Source organism: Protopterus annectens, chromosome 4.part0 (assembly GCF_019279795.1).
Source record: "Protopterus annectens isolate FY-2018-M chromosome 4.part0, PAN1.0, whole genome shotgun sequence".
Lineage (NCBI taxonomy): Eukaryota > Metazoa > Chordata > Ceratodontiformes > Protopteridae > Protopterus > Protopterus annectens.
This window is the reverse complement of record NC_056733.1, coordinates 1,823,361,123-1,823,385,664: the sequence shown is the minus strand read 5'-3', so window position 1 is coordinate 1,823,385,664 and position 24,542 is coordinate 1,823,361,123. Positions and strand designations below refer to the sequence as shown.

Below are 24,542 nucleotides of genomic sequence, written 5' to 3'. Positions count from 1 at the left end.
TTCTCTCCAATAGAGCTCTGGAGGTTTGCACTGTAACCTCATGGGCAGAGCTTAAGCTTTTAGAAAGAATTAAAATTATGTCCACACATTTCAAGCGTTCATATCTCGAACCGTAGGGATAAAGTATAAATGGCAAACGTCAGCAAAAATTTTATAGTAGTATTCTTTAAACAGTTTAAGACCTAGAACCTAAAGTCACAGTAAACAATTAACTATTATGTCTGAAATATTTTGTTATCTTACAATCTCAGCAATCACTCAAGTTACACATACTGTTATCTAGCAGATGGCTTTCATACGATTAAAACTAGTTTTGTCTTACTTGATTGAGATATTTAGACATAGGATTACCACCTCTATAAATTAAGATCAAATGGCATCTCTACCTACACTAGACAGATGTCAAGTATTAATGCAGTTGCGTGTGCAAGCTTAAAGATAAAATCAATCTTGTGCATCTCGCTCTATATAGATGCACACAATCTACATCTACAGGTTTTGGAAACTGCACTTGAAGGAGGCACTGCTGTAATGACTTAACACAAATACTGTGCTGCAAGTACCAATTTTTATTAACTATGTATACCACCATCACAAAATGAAGTCATCCCAACAAACGTAATGAACCTTCTTTACATACAGTTAAGTGATTACTTGCTTAATCCAACTGGAAATGAAAATAAAATCAGAGCCTATCCCTGTTCTTAATGTGCAAGAAGGCAAAGAAGCTATAATTACTTGGGGCACCAGTCTATAGCCAGACCCCATGAGCAATTTGGAAAAATAACCACACAATTTTGTTACATGGGGAAAAACCCAAGCACCTTAGAAAACAAGTACAGGTGGTCTCCCAAAAGCAAGAATGCCACCTGAAAAACAGAACTAAGTGCTGTAATGGTGCAAGATGAATCTTTTCACAAGAGCTTGTCCTGTGCCTTGCCATCTTCTGAATTATTCAGATATAGTAGCCTTAAAGAGTGCTGCACAAACAGGTTTCATGGAAAAACTCTTCTTTATGTCACTTAATACTCCAGCATGGTTAGAGTTTTCTGCATAACCATCTGAATTGCAGAGACTTGCATTTCAGATGAGTGGTGCTTGAGTCCTGGAATGTGGAGAATATATGACCCAAAATCTTGACTTAAGGTATTGACATTTAACATACTCCCTTTCCTCCCAAAGTATGGCAAGTTTTATTTTGACATTTGACAGGTATCCGACTAAGCAAAAGCCCTTTTTCAGCAGAGGCCCAGGGAGAAAAGCTCCACAACACAAATACAAGATAAAAATATAACTACATTAAGAGTGCACAAGTTGATACTGTAAAGCATTTCATAATTCTCTGAAGCATAAAATGAAGTACATTAAAAATTGTATGCCGGTAGCCTAGTCTAATGATTCCTGCTTAAAGCACTGGACAAGAATCACAGGTTCAGTACGATGGCACTGGACAAGAATCACAGGTTCAGTACGATGGTTTAATCAGAGGATCAACGTTAAGAAGGTAGAGTGAAGTAAGAGTTGGGCATTAGTAGTGCTTTATGCTGTAGCTGAAAAGTCAAATTGAGTTTGAGTGGTGGATCAAGTGTAGGAGAGTTCTGACCTGCCAGAAGTTTAGGCGCTTGCACCTGGCAAAAGTTTAAGAAATGTTTGATATTTCACATCCTGCAATTTCATTTTTCAGCATGTCAAAAAAAACATTTCAATAAAGAGCAGTTTTGTACTGCAAAGAACTTCACATGTTCCATCACCCTCTGCTGAAGATCACTGCTAATCAGTGTTTTCAAATGGACAAAACTGTAGTTACTTGTGATTATAGTAAACTTAATACTGACCCAACAAAATTTAATGTTCTTTCCACTTCTGTTCTGATGAACTCCCTTGGTATTATGCACAATTTTGTCTATACCCTTCTATCCTATGAATTCTAGGGAAACTGTCATTTCTTTAGGCACAAACATCCATTTCATGGCAACCAGAAATGGAGGTGGATGTACTCTATTGCAAATGGAGAACTAACATTTTATGTCGGTTGGCAAGTGTGGCCTTACAAAGCATGCATCTTTTATTTCTCCTTAGCAAAGCTTACCATTCAAATGGGAAGCTACCCATTCTCTCAATCCGTGCAATTTCATTCAGTTCTTTAAGCTTCAGTTACCTTCCTGTACCTAACCTCCATCAGAAAACCCTTTCCTTCAGTAATACAGTCTTTATATGCTCCAAGCTTTGCAACGGTCAATACCAGTTTCAAAAAATCTTTGCTGGTAGCACAGGCACACAAGACAGATTCATGGCTGAATTTGTATTTGTGATTGCAGAAACAAGTGACAATAGTGACAATATCTCTTGTTGTAACCTTCAACTAAGACAGATATGGAGACACTAACTTAAGATACCACATGCATATTACCTTGTAACCATTCCCCATGCCAAATGTTTGATACTGTAACTTAAGACCATCTTAAAATGGATCTTACAGCATGGGTACAGCCAACTGACAGTACAGTAATATGCAGAAAGGAACATGTAATGAAGTCCTTAAGAAGGGCAGGAAATTAATAATCACAACAGTACTACATTCCTTCACGTACCAAGTCAAAACAGAAATAATATTCAGCACAGTCCAACATGTCCAGCATTAGTTATGTTAAACCACCGCTTGAGCACTGCAACCACATCAAACATTAATTGCCCATTATCCAGTTCCTCAAAAGTGAGGACAGTATATACTATTCCAGGGAAATTAGTAATGCCTCACAGCTACTTAGAACACAGCGCCTAAAACACATTTCACTATGGGCATAGTGAAATCACCCTTTTCAAGTAATTCAAATATATGTAACCCTACATGTAATTACCCATTTCAGGTTTAAGGATCTTCCTCAGTTTCTGCTAAACTGAGGTGTCCCCCAAAGAGAAAAAGTGCAGTTCCCAGTCTTCATGGTAACCATTCTTTATGCTCTTAAGGCAGTTAACAGCAAGTATAATGGTATATTCCTGCCATGGTACATTAGTTGTACATTTCAGTGCACTTAACTGTCAAATGCCGCACTCCCAGCCAACCACCCTCAAGTGACCATTACTACTTCAACTTGCTATGCTATAACAATGAAACCCTTGATGCACTATTTACAGTAGCTGTAACAATGTTACTTTTTACTGTAGGAGATAAAATCCTAACCAGCTCATACATCCTAACCAGCTCATGCAAGTGTAAAAGTGTAAAACGTGCATTTTCAGACCATTCCTACTCCGGGCAAGGCCTTTTATATTCTACAGTTTGACTGGCCTGTATCCGCTCACTTTGGGACCTCCTGCAGGTAACGCTGGTATCCAATGGTGTTCTTTCCATAGTCTATTTGTTTTTGTCTTCGCTTTAATACAGCCTCATTAGTTTCAAATCTTGAAGAGTCAAGCTGCTGTTGCTGGTTGGTTCTAGAAGATCCATGGGAGGGAGGAGACAAAGGAATAAGCTTCTTTACTACTAGATAAGAAAATAAAACTATGCAATTTAATCAAACATACTTCAGCTACAAGGAGCACAAGGTAATGGAAGTTAAAACAAGCAACCATATCAGTTTACATAGCATGGTAACACTAGTCTTTGGGGTCCCAGACTACCACTCAGACCATCTGCCTAGTCAAACTATAACCATTTACCCCAAGTAGCCAAACATTACTGTTTCCTCTTTTAGAAAGGAGTTGAGAACAGAGAGGCTCAATCACATGCTGTGGAGACTGAGAATTTTGCACTTAGTTCCACAGCATCTGCACTGCAGCAACATCTTCCTTCAGTCCTTGCAACAATGGATGCACATCTGTCCCTCTACCACCACCCCCCGCCATATGTTGTGGGGTCTGCCACTTGAGGAAGCAACTGCTATCCCTCTCTGGGAAGGGAATGTGGCCCATCTTTGAGACTGCCAGGTCATTGTCATTTGTTCCCACCACCAACATCCAAGCTAATGATCTGTTTGGGGCAGTCAAGGCTTCATCCCTCGAAGCCATAAAAGCACAATTTTAGTGTGCTACTAAAAGCATGCAATCTTAACTAGAAATACTATCAAGTACAGTAGACTTGATTATCCAATATCCCAATTACCCAAACCAGTCTACCAACATTTTCAGGTAGGAAAGAATAGTCAGACTATGAAAATGTTATACGCATTTGACTGACCATATTCTGAGCTTGTAGCCAGCTCGTGCAAAAAATAATCTTTGTCCACAGGAATCGCTGAAAAGTATTCCTGCATGCAGAAAAGTTTGTTTTATCTGCTTAAATTATACGTTTGATTATCTGAACTACCCTAGGTCCCAGTTAGTTCAGATAACTGACTATCTACTATACCTCAAAAGTAGAAATTACTTGCATTCTGTAATCATTGCCTTGACTACACAAACATGTAGTCTTCCGCCCCACCATTAACCTGCCACATACAGACCCATCAAGAGGTAATTCAAGAATCTGAACCTCACCATGCAAGGCTCAAGCAATGGCAAAGAAGCATTTGTAAAGAAAATTTAAACCTAGGCAATTTTGGGTTTGATACCATGGGTATTGCTCAAGAAGACAGAAGCAATTGTTATGAACTTGTCTATTTTTTCTGAAAAAAAAAATTGCAAATTCAACCTGTGTGCCACAGTCTCAAGACTCAATGCCAGCAACTCACTTTTCAGTAAGCCATTATTAGCACATCCTGCAAGAGCCTACAGGAAGGAAAAAAAACTGTACTGGGCAAGGTTAATCACGTCAAATGTGCTAAAAAATGGATTAAGTGCTGCGGGACTAAACTTACCGCTGCTTCTCTGAAGGGACAAACCCAAAGTAGAGGATCTAAATCAAATAGTTATACAAAAGTTCAGTTCATAACTTGATTTTAACAGTATGCAAGATGTCCAGCTCCAGGAATCTTTCCCCAACAGGGTGTTTCAGTGTTGTATTCTACCAAGATCTCTTATACTTGCAAATGAATATTTTAACCCAGTAAGGGAATGCTAGTTACTGACCTCAAGACCATGTTCTTAAGTGGTGAAAGAAATTCCACTATTAGCTTGCATGTAAACTCATTCTAGGTATTTTTTTTTTTGCAGGATACGTCGATCACTAACCTGGACACTAGTCTGTCAACCATAACGCAACTGAACTGTACATTAAATTTGCAGTCTCAGTTGCACTGATTAGATTTTGGGCCTCAATACATTAGCAAGACACCCCTATAAACAAGCTTTGTTGAGAGCATTAGATTGCCTGCTTACAGCCTTCCATATTAGTCAAGTTTTTAATCCACTTTACTATAGAAGATATTTAATACTGCTAGATTGCTTACAATTGCTTTGACAGCAAAGGTAGTGGGCAAGTGCCCCAAGTTGAGTTTTCATATCAACGATCATTGTCCAAATCAAGAAGCTTTATATAGAAAAGTTTGCAGGCATGGTCATCTACAATAAAATGGTGGACTCTGTTAAAGATACACAGGAAGGGAGGAAATCTTAGTACCATTTCAAAGGTGTTACTAGGTTGATACTTTGGACTTCTGCCTATGTCTTTCGAGCACTGCTGCCCCATTTTAAAGTACACAAGTACTATAACAGCTGGCAGACTTCCGCGGTGGTGCAGTGGTAGCGTTGTTGCTTCACAGCAAGAGGTTCTCCCATTAGATTCTTGGCTGGAGTGCGGGGAGAGCCTTCTGGTGTAGAGTCTGCATGTCCTCCCGGTGGTTGGGTGGGCATTCGAAAGATAAGCGTAAATGGGCGTGCCTTCGTTGAAGGTTAAATGTAGAGCTAGCACCTTGGTGTTCAGTCTAATGATTGGCAGTAGATATTCACGGAGTTCCGCTGTGGCAACCCGTAACTGAGGAAAAGCCGAAAGACGACTATAACAGCTTACTGACTTCATAAGACACAAGACAGGTTTGGACCATTGCAAGGCAAAGGTTAACAGACATGTCAAGTGCTCTTTTGAAACAGTCAGGACTAGGTGTCACATAAGTGTTCATGAATTGGTACAAGATGAGGGTTAAGGTATGCACAGTGGTCACTCACTGAGCATAAAATTCAGCGAAACCCTCAGCCTGCCCTTTACCAAAGGTTAGAGGTCTTGTGGTCAGAAGCTAGCAGTCTTTATAAATGTGAAATGTTAAATTTTAGGATATCATTTTGGGCTAGTTTACATTTTCACACTGGTTTCACCAGTCTTGAGTATTTAGCTTTTTGTTTATAACTTTTTGCAAAGGAAAAGATAGACCATCCAGTGGTACCTCAGCTTTCGAGTTTGTTAAAGATTTTGTTTAGGATACCACTAGATAAAAAGGAAGTCAATTTCTGGTAGATAACACATGTTTGGTAACTTCAATTCACATTTCAATTTACTTCCTTACATGTAGGCTCATGGTGACCATCAGTGGGGTCTTCAGGTGCTGCAACAGCCCATGTGTGAACTCCATTAATTTGCAACCAATGAGACTAAAAAATATTTGCAAATTTATTTTGTCCTCCGTAGAAATGCCTTTAAGAAATTTAGTAACAGTCCTTTTAAAAGGTTGAAATCAGACTGCTTTGCAGTGGCAGTACTGTTTTGAAAGTCAGTATGCTTGAATTTGATCATGGTAAGAGTGGTGTAGGAGAGGTCATGATTTCATGCCAGAGATTATATACTGGTACTGGATTCTAGTTTATTTGTTTTAGATGAGTATTGAGTTGGAGAAGTGGGAGGGCTTTCCTTTATATGGTTTAAAATGTATTTTATTGGTCATGTGATAGTGTTCACAATACGTCCATGTTTCTCCTGGAGATTACATTCACTGAATGAAAGTGCTAAACTAAACAGTTGCCCTAGGCAGCACAATTGTTGCATACCGCTTTCTCAGAGGCAATCTGTCCAACGTAGAGCCATGTCCAACCCAGAATTGTTGAACATGCTCCATCTTAGCAAAACCAAATCTACTAGAGCTAGACACTCTAGGGATATAAACCTCAACACAACAATGAATATAACATGCTGGAGGGACAGATTCCATTCACAAAGACTTCCCTTATTATGGAATAGGGTCCCGATCTACATAAGACAGAGCCCCTCACTATCACTCTTCGAGGAGGAACCTCGATGAGTGGATGGGTAACAAAGTTCACACCAACAGCACTACTAGACAGGGGGGCCAAGGGTACTATCTGCTAGTACAAGGGTCTAGGGAACTACTACAGGGGCGGTGAATACTGCACAGTGTGGCTAGGCTAATATATGCCTTTGGGCAGATCGCCCAGTACCAACCTATGAACCTAAAAACATTTTCTGATGTTTAAACATGTACCTTTTATTTTTTTTTTTAATATACACATTTCCAACTTAGGGCAAGTACTGGAAGAGGAATGCATCCCAAAGCTGGATTCTATTTTGACAGATTTAGATCCTTTGTACAGTTTCCTGAACTGAAGACAGCAGTCATTCACGACAGCCATACACTAGTCTCTACGCAAGAGTTTGTAGAATAAAACAGGGTAGAATGTGGTGACCATTTTGGTAGCTTAAATATTTATAACAATGCCTTAAAGAACTTCTGGGGATTTTTAGTTTGATGTGTTTGGACAGATGCATGCCAAAATAGGTGTCAAAACTTGTTAGATGGAAGGTTTAAGTATTAAAGAATAAATTAATGTCATGGAGAGAAAGATTAAATGGCACCGATGCAGCACTATAATCTAAGGATTGAGATTTTCTGGTAAATGTACGAGGACCCAATTAGTATTTAACAGCTAAGAAAAAAAATCAGTGGTTCCAGCTATACTGTAGGCAGTGGAAAAATGTATATGGAAAGGGACTTTTGCATTCAATAATACAAGAGTTTTATAACAGTGATTTGAAAGATTCCTTTTTCTGTAGCATCTTTGTATCAGAGACAGTCTGCTAAAAAGATGCACCTTGACCATGACTGTAAGCCAGTTTAAGTGAAGATCATGATTACAGAGGTGGCAGAGCCCTGTGGTACACAAGCCACAAACTCTGCTTTCTGTAGAGACTTGCTACTTCTACTGCATTTTGTCCACATCAAAATGTGCTGACTTGGGTTACTATACAATACTTTTAGTGAAGACTTACCAGATCATGGTATGCTGCTGAGACTGCACAGCCTGAATGACCTTTTCATAGAAAAGGTAGTCTTTTCCTACCCTTGACAAAGCCAGACCTAAATGGTTCACAATGTTGTTAGGCTGCTTTTATCTGTAGTCATGGTTTGAGATGGACATCCTTGTCTAGGGACAGTAGTAATTTATGGAGAAAAAGATTACAATTTTAGAAGGCAAAAACATCAAATCTTTGGTGCCATTTTATTAGGCTGCTAGGTCTGCTGTGGCCCATGACATTTTTGGCCTTGGAACCGTCCATTAAAATTTGCTCCATGGCAAGTTACAACAAAGTGTGGATTAAAAGATCTGTTAATTAGTAACTGCAGCTAATTCAAAGCCATATGTTACCAATATCCTTACTCTGAGTATGCAGGGTCAAATTATGTAATGTGATTATGAATTCACTCGGCATTGCTGGTTTTAGGTCTCCAGCTTAATAAAATTGTTAGTCATTTTCAATACTTAATGAGTCTACCAATGGTTTAACAGAATCCTTGAAAGTAGGCAAGTTACACTAAAGGAAGGCAATTTCCTCCAATGGAATTTAGTCCTGTAGAGTTGTCAATTCATAAAAGGCTCCTGTTGCAATCCTGTGACTTTTAAAGTGAAAATAGCCAAACGCTTCCCTTTAAAACATTTTTTGCAAGAGGCAAGCACCACCTCACACAAAAAACATACAAGTGACATCAGAAAGAGTATTCAGAAAATGGCAATCCTGGACTTCTCTACAAGTCTGGATTATCAGCCATTTGGTCATCTGACAGTACAGTTGTGTAGACTTAACATAAAACATAGAGGAAGTGTATTCACTGCTGCAGTCATCACCTGTGGGCTATCCCTGCTGTGGTAGCCCTTGGCCAACCTAAATACCAGAGTCATTGTTTTTCTGCGTCTGCTGCAGCCACTTTTAGTCTGATGTCAGTGGTATAAAGCAAGGCAGCAGATGCCATTACATCAGTTTTCCTGCCCAAACTCAAAAGCACAAGGAAATAAGGTAAAGTGGTCCTGGTGGCTAAAAGCCACCATAAGAAGCTTGTGTCCCCCTAATGAAATAGGATACATAAAGGGGAGGGAACCAGGACTGCAACAGTGAATACACTAACATCTACATTTGTGGTATGTGCACACAACTCTATGTTTAGTGTTTCACAGTTGCAGTCATCACTTGTGGGAGGATTCCCAAAGCTGAGGAGAGGGGTGGAAGGATTAGAGACCTAAGCATGGGTCAGCATGCCTTGCAGAACTGCAGAAGCAAATCCTGCCCTAGCCTTGGAAAAAAGAGGTAGGTGGTAATGCTGTATGAAGGTATGGACAGAGGTCCAAATGGCTGCTTCCAAGATGTCCCTGGTGGGAAGTCCTCTGAGGAATGCTGTGGAAGTGGAGGCTGCCCTAGTGGAATTGGTATGAATAGACTTAAGGTTTCCCCATGTAGTGCAACAAACTTTGACACAGATAACCATTTGGAAATTGGCTTCCCCTCTGCCCCTGGGGCAAAGATAACTGGTACGTTTTTCTGAAGGGTCTAGTGAGTGCAGAATTCTTTCCCTCTTCTTTGGAGGGTTAGGAAAGAAGGTGGGTAGATTATGTGTAGATGGTTGAGGGTCACATCAGATACCACCTTGGGAATAAAGGGGGGGCTAGTCCTCAGGAAGACCCTGTCTGCATGGAAAATTAAGGGTTCAACAGCCATGAGTGCCTGAAGTTCTAAAACCCTTCTGTCTGAGGTGATAGCTAGTAGGAAAGCAGTCTTCCAAGAGGTATCTCAAGTCTGAAGAAGCAGGTTCGAATGGTGGCAAGGTTAGTTTCCAAAACATAATTCAGGTCTCAAGCTGGTGTGTGGCCTTCTGGGAGGTTGACATTAAAAGACCCTCTGAAGAATTGTTTCATCAAGGATGAGAAGAGGGGCTGGTCTATACCAAAATGAAATAGAGGCATGGATTTTAATATAAGAGGAGAGGCCACTACTGAGTAACTCTGCTAAGTAGTCCAGGATAAGAGATGGATTGTTGTGAAGTAGTGCCCCTCCAGACTGGCTCCAGGAGCAGAATCTTTTCCATTTCCTTGCATATGATTTTCTAGTGCTGGGCCTTCTGGCCTATGTGATGTCTAGGATCAGTTTGCTTTTAAAGTATTATCCATGCTGATAGTTTGAGGGTCTGCAAGTCTGGGTACAGCATCCCCCCTCCCAAGTCAAGAGATCTGAGATTAGGGAAGCTGCCTGTGAGGCTGTAGTGTCAGGCTGTGCAATAAGGGATACCGATGTTGTCTGGGCCAATAAGGATGGCCTTTGGTTTCTCCCCCCTTAGCCTGATCAGTATCTTGTGAATAAGAAGCAGAGGAGGGAATGCCTACTCAAAGAGGGAGCTCCAGGGGAACCATCCACCTCCGGAGTGCCCCATTCCTGAATGATTTGCAAAAGGATTTCTGGGGAGCTATTTGTGGGGGTCCAGTAAGTTTGCTTAGGTGGTCTGCCAGGGTGTTTATCCCTGGTAGGTATTGGGCAATTAGGTGTAATCCCATGGAGGAGGCTGTCTGACAGATTCATGGCTAGCCTGCCTGCACAGAGGATAAGATTGGGTCCCTCCCTGTTGATATGCCACAACTGTAGTGTCTGTTTTGCTAAGAAGCCCTGGCCTAAAGATGGGGTTTGAAGGATGTCAGAGCCTTTCGTACCCGCGGTGGTGGTGCTGCGGTAGTGTTGTTGCCTCACAGTAAGATGTGGTCAGTTTTGATTTTCAGCTACAGCGTCTTCTGCCTGGAGACTACCGTGAATGGGCATACCTTCGTTGAAGGTTGTGCGCCAGGCCTGGCAAGTCGGTACATAAAAATCAACTGCCAATCATTAGCGGACTGGAGTTCGCTGTGGCAACCCCTAACCAGGAAAAGCCAAAAGAAACAAATCATTTCCTTCTGATTGATGTGTAAAGGAAGGCACTGGGCATCCCAAAGACCTTGGGTGCACCTCTCTGCTAGGTGAGTACTCCAAGCAATGTCAGAGAAATCGGTGGTGATGGCCTGCCCAGAAGGGCAGAAGATGAAGACAACCCTTTTGGCACAGGCCCCTGCCACCAAAGAAACTCTGCTCTTACAGGGGGATTAGAGGGAGCAAGGCCTCTAGAGGCAGAGTGACACCAAAGGTTCTTTAAAATACCACTAAATTAACTTGTGAAGCCTGGCCAGAGGAATTAGGATGCTATGTACCCAAAGGTTTGCAGGAATTTCCTCAGTGAGGTGAGTTCTGGAAGCCAGTTGGGTAAAGTAGAGAGGCAGGAAGTTCTGCTTTTCTGAGGATAGGAAAGCCATTTGGGATGCTGTCCAGCAATGCTCCCAAGAAAATGATCTTCCTGGAGGGCGTTTGGTTTAATTTCTTCTCGTTGATGGTGAGCCCTAGGGAAGTTAGGATGGTTTTGACAGAGAACGTCCTGGAGCAGCTTTTCTTTGCACTCTGCCTTAATGAGGCATTCATCTAGATAAGGGTAATCTGTACATTTCTCTCCCTGCAAAATGCTATGGCCAGGGCTAAGCATTTGGTGAATATGCTGGCTGCAGTAGATAAACCAAAGAGTAGCGCAGAGAACTGGAAGTGTTGAGCCTGCTCTGAAGCGCAGGAATTTCCTGTGGGATTCTCTTATGGAGATGTGGAGGTAGGCATCTTTTAGGTCTAGGGTCACTAGCCTAGCATTTTGTCAGCATAAGTAGCAGCTGCTGCAAAGGTAGCATTTTGCATTTGGGGACCACCACGGAGGTGTTCAGAATGAACAGATCCAGGATGGAATGCCAAGGGTCCTCTTTCTGGGAGCAAGGAGAAGCCTAATAAAAGCCTTTGCCTGTTTGGTCTAAGGGGACAGGTTCTACTGCCCCAGGGATATGAGAGTTTGGAGGCATTTCAATGGCTCTGCACAATGATTTGGAGGAAAGTCTGGGTACCCTCTTGGAACTGAGTTCGTTGAAAGAATGTATCCCTGAAAAATGATCAAGACAGATTGGTCCTTTGTACAGAAAGAATTTTCCTTGCAGTAAGAGTCTTCCTCCTAGCTTTTGGAGAGTGAAAGGTGGGCAGAGGGGGAGATTGAGTCATTGAGTGCTTTCCATAGAAGGATGGCTTAGAACTCCCTGCCTTTGGGGTGGAAGTTGTCCACTGTTTGGTTCTCTGTTGCCCCTGGGTGATCTGTCCCTGTGGAATTTACCTTGGCACAGTCTGCTAGGTGCAGGGAAGGACCAGTGTTGAGGGAAAGGTCCTGCAGAACTTGGAGGTTGAACCTGAAAGCATACTGTTTGCATAGATTTTGCTTTGCCTTCCACCTTAAGCACCTCTTCTGCTTTTACTGCAAAAAAGAAGTACTTATCCAGGGTGTATCAATTTAGATTTGACATTATCAAGGAGAGGTTGCTCCTTCAACCATGCACATCTCCTAATGACAGATCCTGACACTGCTGCCCTGCTTGAGTCTTCTAGGGTGTTAAAGCTACAATGATGTGTTTGGCCACTTGGCAAGTAGACTGCAGTTAATCTGCTAACTTTCAAATCGGCAGAGTCCAGAAAGGTTGAAATCTTTAGTTTTAATAGTTCCAAAATGTGTGCTCCAACACAGGTTGCAGAGATGTACATTTTTTTACTCCATCTGTCCAGAGTTCTGGAATTATCAGAAGGAATATGATTCTTGGCAGAACTAGTCTTATTCCTTTAGGTCCCTGTGTAATGACCTCTGGGTCTGCAGCAGGATTTCTGTACAGGTATTTGTGAGAATACAGTAATCTAATACCAGTCAGGTTTACTAAGAGCAGGTGGGAGGGTGTCATGGGCTAAGCTGGATTCATGAAAAAACATCCACCACTTCTAAAATAGGTGGATGGCCAGGGGTCTGTGGTGGGGCAAGTCCAGAAAAGTCTTTTGTTAGACTGAGGGGGAAATCCTTAAACACATTGGAAATGTTCCCTGAAGGTGTGAAGTTTCCCAAAAGGAAAGGTCTTCTGGTGGAGATGCAGAAGGAATTCCTCTGCATCAGAGTCCTCATAAGCAATCAGAGGTTGTTCCTCTTAAAAATCTGAATCAGATTCCTCAGAATCCTGTTCTGTCAGTTTCAGAAGGGTGTTTTTTGGCCTGGCTTCTTGGCCCAAGAGTATCCATCTATCTGAGAGAAACAGTAGTCTGATGAGAAGTCAGTTTGTCTAGATTTGGTAGTACGAGAGGCCTCCTCGGAAGCCATTGTCTGTCACAGCTTCAGACCCACCTGAGGCAGACAGCCAAAGGCTACAAAGACCAAGATTTCTCTGGCATACCAGTCTCAAACTGCCTCTGTAAAGGCTTGCATAGATAAATCAGGCATCAGGGGCTGTGAAAGCACTTCAGTGAATTCCAGAGAACTGACTTCCTACTTGGTGGTAGTTGCTGGAAGGCTTAGACTTGTGTGATCCATCTTAATTGCCGCATTTTTTCAGAATGTCCATGGATTGTCGGCTGATGGACACCATTTCAGAATGCAGAGATGGAAGATGAAAATGCCAGTCTAAAAAAAAACTTTATGGCGAATGGTTCTCATGTTAAACAAGGCACAGAACCGGCAATGGGGACAGTGGTCTGGGCCTGAACAAGTGACGCAGTATGAATGGAAGTCTGTGTGGGATCAGCTTTCCACAAGCAAGACAACCTTTTTGGACATCGGTGAGGGCAAGAAAAAAGGATCCCCAACGGGGTACTTGGCTTAAGACGTTTTCAGCTGTAATTTAAACTCTGGTAGCGACAGACTGCACACTTGTGAACTGCTTCTGCTACAGGCTCCACAGCAAGACAGAAAAACATTGACTCTGGTATTTGGGCCAGCAGAGGGCTACCACAGCAGGGATAACCTACAGGTGATGACTGCAACAGTGTAACATGATCGTTGCAATCCTGGTCCAGAGATTTTAAAACAGTTACAGTTCCCATAAAGCCTCTGACAGTAAGCACCATAATGGAACTTTCACTTCATAAATTTGTAGCAGTTAGTCAAAAGTCAATGACTACAGATAATCTTATAGTGGTAATATTGTTTTGAAAGTTATTATGATTGAATTTGGCAATGGTAAATTAGTTCAGCTGTTAGCTTTATCAGAACTTTCCTGTATTGTCACTTGCGTATATGAATTGGGTAGTCATACAGCCTTGCAGCCAAGCTGTGATCAAAAAGGTTCAATGACCAAACCTACTTGGCTCCTAAAACTTATTATGCACATTGCCTTTTATAAAGCTCTAGAGACCACTTATTCTTTACCATGTTGCACAACAGCCCAGTACCAATGATGTTACAGTAGAGAGTCTATCCAAACTACTCTAGGACCCAGTTAAGTTTGGGTAATCAAATGGAACCAGATAAACTTCTGCATGCAGAACACTTAAAACTAGTGATTCCAATGGACAAGAATATTTCACACATGAGCTGGCTACAAACTAAAAAAATAAGTGAATATGTATGTTTACATATTCAGACCGATTTTGATTTTTTCCTACCCGAAAACTTAGGAAGGCTGGTTTAGATAATTGACGTTTTAGAAAATTGACAAACACTCTCTACTATAATACATCCATTGCCTGCAACCCCCCCCAATTGTTAATTCACAACTTGCCTTACCTTGATCCCAGTTTAATCCCCCCACCATGTCAATATTCTACATCTGGATTTGGGGAATATTCTACATCTGGATTTGGGGAAAAAGTATAGTTGTACAAATCAAAACTGTGCTGTAACAGGCCAAGCTATTCAGATAATATCCTGCCAAGGATTTGACTAACAGGCTGGCTTTTCAAAGTTTAAGGACACCTTTGTCATGCTTTAACTGCCAAGAACTTGAGCAGAGCTCCATATAAAAAGACAGAGCAACAAAAAGCTCAAAGCTTTCTTGCCCCAATAAGGGAGCAATAGCCTGAAAAGAAAAAAAAAAAGTGAAGTAAAAGGAGTCACAGGCACACTACATAAACAGGGATGGAAGGAGGCTTTGGTTACAGCAACCGTAAACTATTATGCTAAGGTTTTACTTGCACCACTGTACCACACTGAACATTAGATCACGGTTTGTATTTATCACTTAAGACATAGGCAAGCATTCATAAACCATATTAGCATGTTTTCAGTTGAACATGATACATCACATATTCCCTTGTTCGGTCCAGTTAGTTGCTCTGTTCCTGCCTGCCCACCCATTTCTAAAGATACCAAACGAAAACAGTCCTTGAACCAAATAAGGAATCCGATATAAAAACCAGAGAATACAAGAAAAAGAAAAATAATCTGGTTCCACACAGCAGTGAAAATCAGTATGTCCTTTATTGTAGTAGGCAAGAGCTTTCTCGGAATAACATCCGCTTCAGACCAAGAGGTAATAGCAGTTGCATTTTTAAACACAAACATCCAATCAAAAATCAGATAAAATGTGCATCATAGCTAAAAGCTATGTGATAAAATACATCTGTAGAATATATAGATGGTTAAAAAAATTGAATAAGAGACTACATGAAAAATATGTACTTAAAACTGGTAAATACAATAGAAAAAATAGATGAGCTATTGAAACATATGATAAAATATTGAGAGATCAATGCTTTAATAGCCGTGCTTTAAGGAAGGGTTTCAGGGAAACCCTGTTTAAACCAGGTTTATCAGCTTGAAAGTGCAAAATCCATTTCTGTTCTATTTATGTCACCTCCTCTCTTGGTACTATGTAGACTCTCTAGTACCATAAAGCTGATTCCTTATTTGGTTCAAGGACTTTGGTATATTTTCTTCATCTTTGAACCAAGCATGGCAGGAAATGGATAATTTTGACAACTTTGTACCTTTGATGGATTTGCCATCTAATAGGAGGAACAACTATAGTTGGTCTACTTTAGTAGACTTTCAAAGTCATCCATTACTTAATGGAACTTGTATGCAGACAATATCACTTGACTCCAGATAGTCATCTCTGAAAGCTGCAGATAAATCAGGATTATCGCAATCTGGAGAATAAACTTTATAAGTTTAAGCACTTGCAATGGCATTGCTTTCATCTTGAGGCTTCATTGAGCCTTAATAGCACCAAGGGGACTTGGGGTCCTCATCATGCCCAGTTATGGGCAAGCTTATGAGATACTTGGGCGCTGGCAGTTACTTAACCTTGAGTGCAGCACTAAATATATGCAGCTCCTTATCGAATTTAGACAAGGAGCTAAATCTTATGACATGACTGAGTAGCAAAACATAATACCTATTCAGATGAACTTAGTGATAAAATGGATGTGTTTGAAAAAATTACTGATATTAGACTTTCTGCTACCAAAAACAAAGTTAAAGGGATTTGGAGGATTTTAAAGGTAATGTCTTCTCTTGGGTAAATGAAAGGGTTAGTACCAACTCCAACATATAACAGGAAATGGGCGGAGCTCTGCAACACACAGAACTACATTGCATTCAACTGTTTCAGATGAACAAGCAGCTTATGCAAATGCTGTTAAAACTACCACTTCTACAGAACCCACAGAACTTTTACCCAATGTTCCTGTAAGTGAGGGAATTGTTTCAGAAGTCAACCTAAATACTTCTGTAGCTGCTGTAAGCAGTCACTCTGATGCTAGCATAAGCACTGCGGCTGTTGGACCTAAAACAAGCATGGCTTCCAGTGTGAGTTTTGAATTCCAGAGCAGGCCTCTGTACCAACAGGCTCCACCCATGGACATTTTTTATTGAAAGAATCTCCGCCTATAAGAGGGAGATTGAGGAATCGCATGCAAAATCAACATGCACGACTACTACACAGCCAGGACGAAATAAGTTCAGGAAAGATACAAACAAGCTTAGTTCACAATATCTCTACTTTGACTCAATTATCCGTGTTAAAACAGAGGTCTAACATTTGTTCCGGCTCAAAGAATGGACATGAGGTAAAGACCTACACCTTTTTGGCAGAACTCTTACACTTAAAGCTATGTTTGGCAATTATAATAATGCTGATAGTATCTTTAGAAAGCCCAGCACTTGCATACTACCCAGTAATTCTACTATAGATCTGTTCATTGACCTTTGTGAAAAACTTGGAGAGAAGTCTCTAGAAAAGCAACTAATAATTTTGGCAATTTATCAGCTGCAGAGTTACAAGCTCTAGTTGAATTGAAAGAACTTTAGTATAGAAATATGACCAGCTGATAGATTCTATACATTTGTCCTTGTTAACAATACCACCTATGTCAAGTCATCTCAGCGACGTTGATAAGTATACCATTTTACCTATGTATATACTTAGTGTCATAGAAAAACAGTTTTTGATCTTTGATTAATAACAGGCATGATATCTGAGCAACTGTGAGTATTTCAAGGTAGAACATCCAACAGTCCCTTTGATATATGGTCTACCCAAAATAAATAAGAATCCCTTAACTCCACCTATGCACCCTATAGTTTCAGGCAGAGGTTGGGTAACAGAGCCACTTTCTATTTTTGTAGAAAAGACTTTGCCTGCTGCCTTGGCTAATTGTAGCACTGTTTTAAAGAATACCAAGTGTTTTTTTTTTTTTTTTTTAATGAGCTATCTAAACAAAATGAAATTTAGGACAATCAAAAAATCCCAAGAGGGAAAAAAAAAGTATCACGTAATAAACTGCCACTGAGAAAGAACCAAATGAACAGTGAGGCAAACGGTCAGGCAAATGGCTTTAACAAATGACTTGGCACTTTCACCAGAATACTAGCTTCTTCAGAGCCATTTAACCAATGAACAAAAAACATCTTTATAGTACCCAACCCCACAATGATAGGTGCAGTTAAAAATACAACCAATAAAATTCCTTTCCAATAAATAAATGGTGCAGCTTGGCTACACACACTTTTTCCACCTTAAATTAATAATGTATAAACATAGAAATTATACCATAATTATCAAATATTAAATATTCAAAAATATAAAAAATATAAATGTAAACAGTTAACGTAAAAAAGATACTAAAACTGGTTAGATTTAAACTTTAGAATAGGCATCAAAGATACACAATCATCACGACCAGGGAATTTCAAGGCATTTAACCTAAGTTGCTATTCACTTTCTAACATACCCACTTTGTTAACCAAATCAATTCCTTTCTCAGAGTTAACACGATCCACCACAAAAAACACAAACTTTTTAAAATTAGAACATGTGGTGGTGTGTAAATAAAGGGCATTGTGTGTCCCTTCCGATGGATCCGACATGTTCAGATATCCTATCCCTAAGTCTATGAATGGTCTTACCAATATAAAATGCCTCACATACAATACAAGAAGCAACGTAGACCAGGTTCTTGGTGTTACAATTGCACACCCCAGGACATGCAATAGTGCATCTAAAGTCAAAAACACATGCACAAGATCCTTCACTAATAAACCTGCACCACTTACAGGCCCCACATTCTCATAATTGATTTCTTGTGGGGTCTAACTTCCCTTTCTAAAATTGATTTAAAATTTTCACCTCTACTAAGCACAATCAATGGTTCTGCACCTAAAATTGCCAGATACTAAGGTGACACTTATTTGCAAATCATCCTAGAAAACAATGAGTTTATTTTTAATGTTTATTATGCACAAAAATTTGGCGTAGCTATGGGCACAGCTTGTGCCCATAGCTACGGCAACCTATCCCTAGCTAATTGGGAAACTAAACATTTACTTCCGAATAATGAATTCCAGGTTATCAAATGGTATAAACGTTGTGGAGGACATTTTTTTTTTGTTGTGGAGGACATTTTTTTTTGTTGTGGCATGGTTCAGAGCAGCAGCTACGAGAGTTTATTGTACTTAAATCAGTTGAATACTTCGAGTTTTACCTATGAATAATCTGATAATGTAGTCTTTGGATGTTAAAGTTCCTAAAAATAATTTATCCACTGTGTCTACTACTTTGTATAAGAAAACTGTTAGAAAGAATAATGTTCTACACTACAGCAGTATGCATCAGAATCATACGAAATTTCATGTGTTGAAAGGACATATTTCAAAACGAGACTTTTTAATGAGGATAGCCTCATTGTTGCATTACAAACACTTAAGTATTTTTAGAAAGAGGCTATAGTAGTAAACTTATTGATTCTCAAATAGCAGAAGGATGGCGGCATAGATCAGGTTAAGTGCCAGCCATACTCTTCCCCCCTCCCCACTAGTATTAACAGGGATAATATTGACAATACTTTCTCAAGTGATGCTATCACGGATACCTCTAGGAATAAACTAAGGATGCCATTGACCTTTGCCAGTAATGTAGCATGCGATATTAAAAACTGGGATATTCTGTCTACTGTACACCAGTTGAATGGGGTCACTGACAGCCAGATTTTGCTTTTAGAAATTAGATCACTTAACAGTCAGCTCTGTTAGCGATCCTTTAATACTATCAACTATATCGGTTAGACTTGGCACATGTGTAGGAACTGTATGGCCTGTACACATACATATAGGTAATCCTTTCACACATCCCACTTTGTGTTTTAAGATAGACAATCTACATAAAAAGCAGTATCCAACAAAAATTGTCTATTTTTGCTATTGTACTCCCTGCTTCTCATTTTACATAGGGAAAACGAACAGGGAGTTTAAGGAGAGAATACTTTAACACCTTACGGATATCAGGAATGTTAAAGAAACCAGCGCACTATCACTAAATGTAGCTAAAGAGGGTAAACAAATTCAGCTTTATGGTATTAGAGATTCTACACAGTACCAAGAGAGGTGACAAATAGAACAGAATCTAGTGAACAGAAATGGATTTTGTGCTTTCAAGCTGATAAACCTCCTGGTTTAAACAGTTTCCTGGAAACCCTTCCTTAAAGCACGGCCATTAAAGCATTGATCTCTTAATATTTTATCATACGTTTCAATAGCCCATCTTCTATTTTTTACTATTGTATTTGTTACCAGTTTTAAGTACATATTTTTCATTGTCCGTTTTATTCCTTTTTTTTTAATGATCTATATATTCTACAGATGTAGTTCATCACATGGCTTTTAGCTATGATGCACATTTTATCTGATTTTTGATTGGATGTTTTAGTGTTTAAAAATGTAACTGCTATTCTTTGTTGGTCTGATGAAGCGGATGTTATTCCGAGAAAGTGCTTACCTACTACAATAAAGGATTTTGATTTTCACTGCTGTGTGGAACCAGATTTTTCCTTCTTGTATCCATTTCTAAAGATCCCTGCCTACCCATTTCTAAAGATCCCATGTCCATTTTTTGTTTCAATATTCAAGAACTCCAATTCCATTTTAGACAGCTTAATTTAGGACAGCCACCAGAATTAAACTCAAGGCCTTACTAGCTCTAGGCAATTCATGTGTCCCAGGTCAAAAGAATAATTTCCTTAGTAATACCCATTTGCTCACCCAGTATTTCTGACTTTCTAGGGATTTTAAAGGTCTGCCAACTCATTACATGCAACATACTTTGCTACTCACCTCTTTATTCCCCATTGCAACTCCAGCATTTGCCATTCAAACAGAAAACAAAATATGGAGTCTGCTTGCAGTAGAATTATGTAAACACTTGCAAGCAAAAAATGTTATATCTAGACTGCTTACTTGGGAGCTATACACGTCCTTGTATTGTTCCATTGTACAATGATTATCCAATCTTTTCCCCAAGCTGTTCTAACCAGATTACTATATATTGTAGCTCTAAATAGCTCTTTAAAATCAGGTAATCCTAAACCATCTGTGTCACCGGGAAAGAAACTTACCCACTTAAACCTTGCCCTCTTCCCCTCCCAGATAAACTCTTCACCTCTATTGTCCACAACAACTCCTCTGGTTGATATACCTGACCTGTACATAAAAGTAAAGGGACGAAACCTTCACTGCTTGCATCTTGCTAGCCATATCCATGAACAAGAGCCAACAGTTGTGCAGTTTGACTTCACTCTCTTCCCAGATATCCTTCTCCACCTATCCTTATCCACCATAACACAAGCCTTTTTAATACATATTCCTAAATACTTAAATTTTTCAGCCAAAAGCTCCCCCCTTCATTTTCGTGTTCCCATACACTGTTTTATTTAATATTTGACCAGGAAAGTCAGACTAGGTTCCACAGATCCTGTTTTCACGGAGGCCCAGGGAGAAGTGCTCCAGAAGCACGCCTTTAGAATGTGGGAGGAAACCAGAGTACCCAGAGGAGACCCATACGAACGCAGGGACAACATGCAAACTGCACAGAAGGCACCCAAGCTGAGAATCGAACCAGAGAACCTCTTGCTGTGAGGCAACAGCATTAACCACTGCGCCACCCAATGGGTATTGCTGAACCAATGTGCGTGGGTACATAACTTACAGCTATAGCCTTTGCTTTAAAATCATTTTATATTCCGAAAAGATTTCAAACCATCTCAGTGTTTCACAGCATAGATGCCTTTCTATGGTTTTAACATTCGTTTCCCAGGAAATCTGACTGGAATATCATCCCATTTTCAGCAGAGGCCTGAAAAGAAAAGGTCCACATTGACCGTGTGAATAAAGTTAAGGTTTTCACAAAGGCTAATGCAGAATACATAAAAATTTAGCTTCACTTCACAGTGATGCTATATAAACAGTGAAAATATTTGGACAGCTATAACAAATTTAACCAAATGAAGCTGCAGTTCAGAAATACCCATTTGGTACACTGTTTGGAACAGAGATGACTACTATAGCCTAGGTAAAATATTTGACCTTTAAAACAAATTCCACCAATTCACTGTCAAGCAAGTTGGTGATAGAAAGGGGGAGTTGACTAGTTCTATCTGGTGGTGTGCAGGAGCAAAGCCAGGTTTTTATTTAGGTAGTCTTTAATTTGGAGGTTAGAGTAGATTTAATTTGAGGATGCAAAATAGACAAAGTAAAACAAACTACTTCAGTACCATACCAATGATATCCCTTAATTTCCAAATCCCTTTTCTTTGCCAGTGGCTCTAAACATTAAGTAAATAGAGAAGGGGACACCCCCCTGCCTGAGACTTCTGTTCAGAGCAACCATCCCACTTTAATAAGGTTAACTTGGAGGATAGGAGGTAGAGGAAGCAATTGTATGACTGAATGCAAATGCTTCCACTTCCTTTTACTCTGTGTAGTTCAAGATGCACCAGCAACAGTATTTACTCTGTGTAGTTCGAGATGCACCAGCAACAGTATTTACATTCTGCTTCTCTCTGGATTATTGTTCTGAAGATCCAGTCAAAATGTTTCTCTCCCTCCACAAAACTATACTGGATTTATTAACAATTTTTGCAACACCTTTACCATTCTTTTAGAAATTATTAACACTTTACAATCATGGTTTAAAATTGAAATGGGTCTATATAAAGCCAGGTCAGAGTCTACAGTCTTTAGAAATTACAGCCACCACAACTTTCTCCCAGGATGTTAGTGGTTGCCTGCCTTTTAAAATACTGTAAAAGCACTCCAGATCTTTATCACTTCCTACTCCTGAAGTCTTTCCCATAGGTAGATATGTCGCCATTTTCAATTCCCCACCCATCTCAACTGTCAGTTGCAGAGCCTCATTTACCTCTAACCTTGGCATACTCAAGTCTTCATAAACATTCCCATTTGTGCTCGTTGGATTTTCCATCTCTGCTTTTACACAAGTTTTCATGAAGTTGCATAAAATATCCAATACCTCTTCAAGTTTGGTTATTTTTTTTCTTGCTAGGAGGCTCCTTAAGTCTGGCAACAAGCTTTCTAGTTTGTTGCCAAGTCTGTGCTCTGCAGTTATTAAAAAATTGCTCAACAAGTCCTAAACTTCTGCATTTTGTCCAGATACTCCCTTATTTCCTCTAGCACTCTGCAGTTGTGCCTCATCTGTTAACAGGTAGGTAGTGAAGCACCAGTATCTCAATTTTACTTCGTTACCCTACCTTTTTAATGGAGTTTATTGGCACACATTTGAGTGCTGAAGCTTTCAATGGATATTTTCCTTTGATAATCTGTCTAGTCTACTTATTGTACCTTGAGAATTATGCGAGTTCCTGCTACTGAATTCACATATTACAAATATTTTCCTACATTTCTTCAGAAATCTACCCATTCTTTTCTAGGTTTTAGATACTGCCTCGCACTATTGCACAAAGTTCAAACCCCATCTACAAGTAATACTCCCTGTTCAAGTTTCAGCTGCAATAGTGGCAGTTTTAGGTGGAATACACACCTGCATAATTCTCGTCAGTAGCCCATTACTGCCACAAATCAACCATTTTCTTTCATTACTACTGGAGCTCCTCTAGCAATTAGTATTCAACTTTTCTTTTGTTGAAGATATTCTGCTCTATATCCACCTTATCTTTATCAAATCCATATGCTCATTTCTTTCCAAATGCATTTCCTGCAGCATTGCTATCTACACCCTGCATTTCTCAATACTTCAGCCTTTGTCTATTGTTGTGGAGGCCATTTATGCTGCAGACTATGGAGTGTAGACATTATGCCAAGACGTTATTCCTACTCCTCACATACAATAACCAAGTCCATTCCCAAGTCCATTCCCAACTTTTGGGTTGCATGCATAATGCATTGTTTGGCAGGCTCATCTTTGATGCAGGTGCTTGTCATCTCCACTTGATAGCATGTCGAGACTTAATGAAAACCCTCTAAAGAGGCCCCATAATGTATTAACTTAAATAGGAGCATGGTTTTGTTTAATTTTAAACCTAGTGAAAGGAGCAGTCCTTAACGGACAGATTTACACACAGGCATTGCTAGAGTTATCCATGCAAAAGCACGTTAAATCCTGTGCTTACACTGACTGGTCTGCTGTTTTTCTCCATTCCCATCCCATATGTGGAAGACTGCTTGTACACTCAGAAAACTAATCTTTAGCCTTAAAAATGCACTGGATATCGTAAAATAAAACTAAAATATACACTATGTAAATGCATTGAATTTAGTCTGCTAGGAAAACTGCTTTATCTTGTTCACTTCCTATAATTCCTATTCTACTGAACTGAATGTTAACTATATTTTCCCTCCGCAAAACTCTGAGATAAAATGCTTGCACCCATACTCAGCTCGTCTCTGTGGACGCATAATGTTGCATCTGCTTTAACTGACCTCCCAACTCTCACTAAACATTTGCTAAAGGAAAAGCAAAGCAAGGTAATATTTTATATGCTGGAAACAGCCTTGCTCATTGCATCCACCATGACTTCCTATTTGTCTTCAATCCGATTTGGTTACATAAAAAAATATTTAGTTTAATCCAAGTGCATTAATCTAGACAACGTTAATCTATGCAAATATAACATCTCAACTCCATATTAAAATAAGTGAACTTTTACATACCACCCAGAGCCTGACAGCCCAAGATTACAGCATATTAAAACATGCTTTTGTCCAGATATTTTATAAATTTTTTTAAGAAATGTAAGCATTACAAGGTAGTTGCTTACTTTTACTACATCATAAACGCAGACGCTTCCT

The 24,542-nt window shown here is 39.8% G+C and overlaps 1 protein-coding gene across 4 annotated transcripts in view; it reads right to left on the bottom strand.

The window, feature by feature from the left end:
• Nucleotides 1-24,542, bottom strand: part of LOC122800037 (oocyte-specific histone RNA stem-loop-binding protein 2-like) — a 512,723-nt gene that overhangs the window by 350,225 nt on the left and 137,956 nt on the right. For 3 of the 4 annotated variants that reach the window (XM_044069515.1, XM_044069512.1, XM_044069513.1), the window contains one exon: nt 3,304-3,435. The exons of the other annotated variant lie outside the window; for it this stretch is intronic. In XM_044069515.1, the coding sequence (XP_043925450.1) occupies nt 3,304-3,435 (132 nt within the window). The remainder of the gene's footprint in view (nt 1-3,303; nt 3,436-24,542) is intronic. 4 annotated transcript variants of the gene reach the window in all.